The sequence below is a fragment of the Pinus tabuliformis genome, chromosome 3_1, assembly GCF_031772625.1.
Source record: "Pinus tabuliformis cultivar Carrire ecotype Pingquan chromosome 3_1, CPIR1, whole genome shotgun sequence".
NCBI lineage: Eukaryota > Viridiplantae > Streptophyta > Pinopsida > Pinales > Pinaceae > Pinus > Pinus tabuliformis.
The window spans coordinates 925,711,195-925,719,998 of NC_142301.1; the positions used below are offsets into that span (position 1 = coordinate 925,711,195).

At 32.8% G+C, this 8,804-nt stretch overlaps 1 protein-coding gene across 1 annotated transcript; it reads right to left on the reverse strand.

Moving 5' to 3' along the window:
- Positions 1 to 4,027: 4,027 nt before the first annotated feature.
- Positions 4,028 to 7,056, reverse strand: LOC149190772 (dnaJ protein homolog). The gene is made up of 7 exons (XM_089410589.1): positions 6,907 to 7,056; positions 6,454 to 6,799; positions 6,201 to 6,306; positions 5,882 to 6,009; positions 5,563 to 5,705; positions 5,129 to 5,315; positions 4,028 to 4,299 (listed from the first exon to the last, which is right to left on the reverse strand). Exons 1-7 carry the CDS (start codon positions 7,054 to 7,056, stop codon positions 4,028 to 4,030), a joined length of 1,332 nt encoding a protein of 443 aa, XP_089266715.1.
- Between the last annotated feature and the right edge of the window lie 1,748 nt (positions 7,057 to 8,804).

The window sequence follows — 8,804 nt, forward strand, 5'->3', positions numbered from 1 at the left end:
CCTATTTAATCTATTCAAAGAATAATATATTATATATTACTTTTAAAAGGAATAAAAATTGCAAATTCATGTTAAAATAAAATTTGTAATTTAGAAATACAAAATATAATAATGCCATAACTAAATATCTTAGAATTTTAACTATAAAAATTCATTTTTTTCTATTTGATTCCTGAGATGAATAATTTGGTTAAACCAATACACACAAGTAAACCCACCAATCTACCATCTAGACACTTAAATAAAATCTACCAGCTAGACACCTAAATAATTATAAATTAACGCAATAAATGATTTCATTGCTTAATAGTACAAGAATACTAAGATTGATCAAGATTTGGAACCATATGATAAGATTTGTTTATGAAACTAAAAACCACCATATTTTCATATATTATTTAAGTAAACCATCCAATATTTTTCAACTGCATAATATTTTCTTATTATTAACTTTTTTTCATCGTTTAATTTAAAGAAAACTAATGTATAAAACGGAATTTACAAAATTTTAATTGATGTTGAGATTAAGACAATAGCTCACATTATGCCTTCATGTTATGCTTTCATCACCATTCATGAATAATTAAAGAACATTTAAGTAAACACATTTTTCTAAAAATTTTCAAGTTTTTTAGCTTTTCTAACTTATTTATTTAGGCAAAGTATAATTGTTTCAAAGTATATTTATATAATATATGTACATAGTTTTCTTAAAACAATATATAATATATACATAGTTGACATTAAAATATTTTACATAACATGTGTATCAAGACATTTTATCAACACACATTAAAATGGTTTTTTTTGTTATTAATATTAATTCGTATTAGTCCACATGGTCTTCGATAGATAGTGATAAGGTGCTTTGTTAAGACACTCCTTGATGTGAAGTCATTGGGTTCAATTCCCCGTCGTATCGAGAGATAATATATTGGACAGGATGAAAACATAATCAAATATTTATAGTTATTTTTTTCAACATTTATAAAATCTTTTTAAAATTTCCAAACTAATTGAAAGTCAAAATATTTTAACTATAAAATGATTACAATATAATATATCATAAAAATATAAAAATTATCCACATTTCTAAATATAATTATCAATTCAGTATTTCCAATTATCAAAATTAATATTTTTTTAAACTTTTATTAAATACTAAAATGGTCAGGTGAAACCCACCCACAAAAATCTCAAAGGTGAAAATAGAAATAAAGACTAAAATCAAGAGCAGTACAATGTAAAGACCATTTAATCTTTGACATAGACTATAAAATTAAATACCATAAACCCATTTTGCTTATTCAATAAAGAGAGTTTGAAATTTATATTTACGCGTTAAAAAAAACATAACCATTGCTTTAACATAAATTCAATATAATAACAGGAACCTGGAAAGCAAATTGGAAACATGCAAAACAATGCACTTGAAACAATATAACATGCAGCATATCATAAGTTCGAAGTTCAAGCAATATAACAACATGCAAAGCCACGTGAAAACATGCAATATAACATGCAATATTTTAAAGGTATCAATGACTAAAGAGTACATGAAAAGCCACGTGTAAACATGCAATATAACAACAGGAACCTGGAAAGCAAATTGGAAACATGCAAAACAATGCACTTAAAACAATATAACATGCAGCATATCATAAGTTCGAAGTTCAATATAACATAGAGTACATGGAAAGCAACGTGAAAACCTGCAATATAATAACAAGAACCTGGAAAGCAAATTGGAAACATGCAAAACAATGCACTTAAAACAATATAACATGCAGTATATCATAAGTTCGAAGTTCAACATAACATAGAGTACATGAAAAGCCACGTGAAAACATGCAATATAACAACAGGAACCTGGAAAGCAAATTGGAAACATGCAAAACAATGCACTTAAAACAATATAACATGCAGCATATCATAAGTTCGAAGTTCAATATAACATAGAGTACATGGAAAGCAACGTGAAAACATGCAATATAATAACAGGAACCTGGAAAGCAAATTGGAAACATGCAAAACAATGCACTTAAAACAATATAACATGCAGCATATCATAAGTTCGAAGTTCAGTATAACATAGAGTACATGGAAAGCAACGTGGAAACATGCAAAACAATGTAACAATCAAAACTCGTAATCGTTCCCAGAATGCATGCGACTTCTGAACCCGAATACACGTTCCCGTTGCAAAGTTTCCCCAGAATTACACTTCATGAACCAATGAAATCTTGTATTTATCACAAATATAATAAAATCTAATCGCAATAGTATGAAATAATCGGCCTCCTAGATCTAACTAAGAACAAACCCATCTGAATCTATTTATATTCCACTTTGTCACATTGTGAACTTTTTCCAATAAAAAGAGCTTGTAATCATCGCCATTACTTTTTTATCAGTGTCTGAGATCTCACTGAGAACAAACAGATCTGAATCTATGTATCTTCCATTTGGTTACATTGTAAATCTGTGTGAATTTTTCCAAAAGATAACTCTAGTAAATAAACTATTGAACTTTTGATCAACCTTTTAGATCTAAGAACGAACTGATCTGATCTCGCGACCAGTTAAGATAACTAGCAAACACTCTCCACACGTCGATTCTACTTTACGAAACAGAAATATTGAAGTGAATGTACAACCTTTTGAGGATATTTACCGGGGAATGGAGTTGAACAAAGAGTTACAGATAAATTATTCTACACTATATGATAAATAATTACAATACATGATGTTAACATCCAGTTCTAGATATGTTAATTATAATCCATAATATAAGCCTGTTTGAACGATATTTAATCCTTACCTTGATTATTTTTAAACGTGAAGATGTGTCTCTAACTAAAATTAGATCGAGCCTCAATCCAAATGAACAAGAAATTTCAAAAAATTTGATATAATTTATAAATACAGAAGAATACTATTGAATAGTGAATAATAAAAACAAAAAAGTTGCTGCTAGGTATCCATCACTACGTTAACATTTTCAAACGAAACTATTTCTTCACCTTATAAAATCTCCAAACTATCAATAAAATGATAATGTACTACTATGTATTTAGTGTGTCAGGGACAAAAGTGAGATATGTTTTATGGGAAATATCTGGTACACATAACACAACCATCATAGTTACTGTTGAAAAGGAAAAATGTCCAGCAGCAATCAAGGGTTCTCTTAGGATTTTGTTAGCGAGACGAGTGTGTGTCTGGTAAGAAATGGAAATTCTAAGAGCCATGGCTCTCTTAGTGTCAAAATCTGTATGGGTTATTTTATTTCAGAGGGTGTCCTCCTTGTACCAAAATTTGTATGGATCTCTTATCCCAAATTATGTTAGGTAGAAGTGTGAGTTCGGCCAGAAATGGAAATTCCAACAGCCATGCAACTTAGACCTTCCTAGTGCCAAAATCTGTATAAATTTATTATCCAAACATAAATGGTGTGAGATTTAATCAGGACCTCATACCAAAAAAGAACAAATTTATTATCCATACATAAATGGTGTGAGATTTAATCAGGACCTCATACCAAAAAGAACCCTTGACTGTTGCTGGCACATTTTACCAATCAACAATTACACAGTTTTTTATTTAATTTCATTTGAATTTATTGTGAAACATTGGGTAAAATCATATCCCCATAGCTCATATTTTAAGCTTGCAAAATAAATACTGAAACATTAGATGAAGACTGATATATGAAAAAATAATTTAACACCCTTTCCATGTCACATACATTGAAATTGCATGTTCTGCACAAGTTATTTGAATTTATTGGAAAAATATTGACATTACACGACAGGACTGGTCATAAACAATATCCTTAGAGGAGGCTCAACTGAAAAGCAGTGCCTTGAGTTTACTCAGACATAAGAGATTTCATGTCATGCAAGTAATGGATACTACAACAGTGCTTTCCATGTAATTTGCTAAACATGCATTGCACTAATGTAATCTATAGTTTGCACACTCGACAGGATGGCATCAAGGTTGGGCTTAAAAACCAACCTCTGAGCTAAGATTGACTTCTTCGCCTAATAGCTTCAACCTCGTCTTGCAACTGCCGCTTCAATGTTAGTTCCTCAATATTAACATCCTGCAAAGTCGTCTCTTCGCCTTCATCCATATCCATAACTCTCGGTCGGGGTGTCAAGGCAAATTCTAATGCCTTGCGCTGATCTGGAGACAGTGAGCCAGCACGTGGAAACTTGACATTGAAGTGAATGTAAAGACAACTTGACCTCGAATAGGAAGGCATACCTTCACCATCTATGACTTTGTATTGACCTGAATACATGAGATGTCAGTAGTATAAATAAATAAAGCGTTACTTCATCATAAATGATGATTTTGTTTTCAATTAGAGAAATACAGCAAATATTAAGTACCATACAGTAAATTATTATGGGTTGCAAACTTGCACCATGCACGTCCCTTGGGGTTGCAACCATGCACGCCTGATAGATTATGTAATATAGCAGCAAGATATGGTACAGGGCTTGCAGGCATTATCAGGGCTTACTTGAATTATCAGTATGTATTGTATACCAGTGCTGTATAGGGTGCCAAAAGGATTTAGGCCAGAACATAGTGATAATGTCAACCCTATATGTAGGTTTTGTCTAATTATTTGAGGTTTGAGGTTTTGGTTTTTTGGGTTGGAATTTGGCAATACAATGGTGGCCTAGATTGTGATTTTTAGTTGTTTAAAATGTATTTAATTACATAAATGAATTCTGCATCCAAAAAACAGCTTGTGATTTTTGGGTATTTAAAATGCATTTTACTACTGCAATGAATTCTGCATCCTTAAAAAGGTGAAACACTTATATTTTCCAAATTACAAATTCTAACCTCTCTACCTAATTTTGAACAAAATATGCCCTTATATTTTACAAATTACAAATTCTAACCTCTCTACCTAATTTTGAACAAAATATGCCCAGAAAAACTCAGAAACTTAGAAGAGTTGGACTACTGCCTATACAACACCGGAGTACAGTACATAATAACTTCAAGCTTTGGAGTATTTTTCTACAATATTTATGAATCCTATCAAGAACAATTTCAATCAAATCCCAATAGAATAAAAATAAGGAAGAAATGCATTATATACCGGGTTCGATAATCTCCCCAGGCCTAGACTTAATGAGCAAACGCCTGCCATCTAGGTGAGTCAAGGTAAACTGGAATCCACAAAGAGCATCCGCCAAAGTAATTGTTCTCTCTACATAGAGATCATTACCCTTTTGTTTGAACATGGGGTGCTCTTTCAATCTCAATTGAACTTCAAGGTCATTAGGCTGAGGTTGGCCAGGCTGCAAATACAGAATGACAATAGTGCATAAGTTTCAAGAATGCAGATGGAATACAATATCAGGTGCATGCACTTTGATCCCACACAAAAGTTAAAATTTTAGATTTAGGATCTTTTAAACAATTTAGAGATTTGCAGCTAGGGTTCTCTTTATGCAGCTCAGGGCTTAATAAATAGAAGTAGAACTTAAATGTCTGAGAATAGGAACTGTGGTATAAAACATGAAAACCTACAAGCTCATCAGCTTCACCCTGAAGCAAAATTTTCTCGAGATCATTCATTCCCTTTTGCACATGAACATCTAGCTCTCTCTCAGATGGAACAACTCTGTTGCCCATACATTCGAAGCAAATCACTTGTTCATCATCTTGAATGCCTGCACCATAAAACGTTTGCAAAGTTATTATTTAGTTCCCTGCTCCACCAGAAAGATACATACAATAGCATCCATTCAATATATTGCTCAGTCTACAAAAAATCTACAAAAACCAAAACTGCATGTAGCACTTGTTATATGAAAACAGATCGCTCTGAAATTCAAAAAACTCAAACCTGAGCCTTCACACCAGGGGCATAAATAGGTATGCAGCTGTGGTGTCATACCAGGTCCATAGTGCATGAACATACCATAACCTGCGCATCCCGTGCATACTAGAGGAGCGCCGATTTGAAAACCTTGCCTGCAACATTCCATTCAGTAACCCTAAAATTATTACAAGATAAATTGCAGAGTCAATTTCTACAAATGGTCATTAAGGCCTAGAACCAACCAACCTTGGAAGGCCAAACCCCAAAAAAATGGATCAAGCCCCCGAAGGCCTGACTGCTCAACTATCTGAAAACTGAAGGGAGCAAACTAGATATATCATACCCATTACATGTTGAGCATATGATGTTTATCTCTATCGATAACTTCTTGGTCGCTCCATTGTAGAGATCCTCCAGGGAAACCTCGAGATCACAACGTCTTACTTGAACTAAAAATCACCAACATTGAAAAAATAATAGACAATCTCTGAGTAAGACAAATTTTTAGGAGAGAAATAGGCGTTATCTATCCTACCTTTTAAGACAAAATGACAAAATATATATCTGCCAAATGTCAAATTGAGTACAACTCATACCTGCAAATCTTGGTGGTGCAAACCCTGTCCCATACCATGGGTTAGGTATCATGTCAATAGGATCCCAGGTGAAAAAACTCTCAGGTCCCATTCTCCCAAAATATGACTTAAATACGTTAAAGTAATTACTGTTGGAACCTCCACCTCCACCTCCACCTCTGAGTGCCTCTTCTCCATGCTGATCATAGCCTCCACCTCCACCTCCACCTCCACCTCTGAGTGCCTCTTCTCCATGCTGATCATAGCCTCCACCTCCACCTTTGAGTGCCTCTTCTCCATGCTGATCATAGATCTCCCTTTTTTCTTTGTTGCTCAGAACTTCATAAGCCTCAGCCAGGTCCTTAAACTTTTATAACCACAAATATGGTCAATCCTAATATCACAATAAAATTCAAGCTGCATATTATGAATGAAACCAGAACAAGAAAAGGGGACAAAGCATCCACAACTAACCTTTTCCGGATCCCCACCTTTATCAGGGTGGATTTTAATGGCAGCTTTTCTATAAGCCTTCTTCACCTCTTCAAGTGTGGCAGTTTTTGACACGCCCAGAACATCATAATATTTAGTACTCTCTCCTTTTATTGGACCGTACCCCGACATTGCTAATAACCTTTAGTTTTCACTTTCAAAGAGGACTGTGGCGTTCCTTTGGACCTGGAAAAAGGGTAAACATACAATGAAATATGTAAAATAAACTTGCAAAGAGGACTGTGGCGTTCCTTTGGACCTGGAAAAAGGGTAAACATACAATGAAATATGTAAAATTGGGAAAAAGGTTAAACCAGCAATCAAATATGTAAGCTTGAGATGATTGATCGTATGATACTTAAATCGATTCAATTCAAAATAAGAAAAGTACAGCCACAACGCAAGTTAATTAATAATAATATCACAACCCACGATGACTTCAAATACTATCACAACACAGATGCATGACAATCACAGCATAGGAAATTGGCAACAGAAACATGGTTTTGAGTAAAAATAGGTTGCAGATTCAAAACAAGGCACTCTTGGTAGGAAAGCGAAGGTAGTCCCTTCAATGAGTGGTTGTCTAGATTAAGTCTATCTGAGAATTCTAAATATAGTGGTGGTCTATATTTTAGGGTTTTTGATATTGTGTGGAAATTTTGTTTCGTGGAAAATTTTAATTTTTTTGTTCAATATTTTGTATATAAATTTGGCATTCTGAAAAACTTTCAAAATATTTAAATTATAAAGAATTTACAACTCAAACTTCTGATTCCATAAATTCTAAGATAAATTAGATAAAAAACTATTTCAAACAGATTAGACCAACCAAAAAACCTAAAAAAATAAACTATAAACTAAATGTATAGCAACTTCACCTTTCTCATTATTTTTTAAGATAAAATGGAAAATGCATGATCAGAAATCTAAATTGTTTCCGAAAGAAAATAATCACACCTGAAAATAAACTTAAACAGAACGATTCTTTACGTCCCAACGTGAATCAAAAAACAAGGGTTTACCGGAGGTGTTTATAGGAGGAATTCGTTGGACGGTTAAAAGTGGGAAGAATTGTCGGGAAGGTTAAAAGTGGAAAGAATTTTGGTAAAAATATTTCAAAAAATTTATCACTAACAGTATTTGAATCATATTTTTAATGGTGAAAATAGATTCAGCACTATCAAAAATTTCTGTATCAGTCAAAATTTTAAAATTTGATAACTGCAACTTAAATTTATCAAAAACCCTACAAAATTTTATCAAAATCTTACCTGAATTAAAAACCCTACAAAATTTTATCAAAATCTTACCTGAATTTTAATAATTTTCCCCGCCAAAAACAATCCGATTAGAATACGTCAATATTTAATCCAGAAATAATAAAGGCGATTTGTCTGAAGCCCGACCAAATCCTCTGCCGAATAGTATATATCATAAGTCTTAATCATTTATATAGGCGAATCAAAGAGTTATATATAGCCTACACCCAAGGGTGTGATATACAAGGTTGACCTACGTATGACCCACTAAAGATTACAGAAACTCGCCTAGGGTTAAATACACAAGGTGGGCCTACCTAACACCAATTAAAGATGACATACACGTGTGACTTATGATGTAGACGCGGTGTTATGTTAGTGGTTCAATGGCCTTGGTCAAAGTTTGAGTCCCCTATGGTGTGGAATTTGGAATTTATAAGAATAATTACATTTGTATAAAAAATTATGAAATTCTTCCACTAATAAGAATAATTACTTTGTATAGAAATAATTGAAATTTGGTTTAATTTGAAATAGAAATTGAAGATAATAATACGAGTGTTTAATTTTTTTTTATTTAAAATTTGTATGTGTATGTTTTTATAGCTGGTGTTTATG

What these genes read in the sequence shown, in the direction of transcription:
- LOC149190772 (XM_089410589.1), bottom strand. Translation starts at nt 7,056, where the DNA reads ATGTCGGGGTACGGTCCAATAAAAGGAGAGAGTACTAAATATTATGAT. An exon ending in ATATGCTCAACATGTAATGG is followed by an intron (nt 6,010 to 6,200) that starts GTATGATATATC and finishes GGAATGTTGCAG; the next exon opens with GCAAGGTTTTCAAATCGGCG. An exon ending in AGGGTGAAGCTGATGAGCTT is followed by an intron (nt 5,316 to 5,562) that starts GTAGGTTTTCAT and finishes GGCCAACCTCAG; the next exon opens with CCTAATGACCTTGAAGTTCA.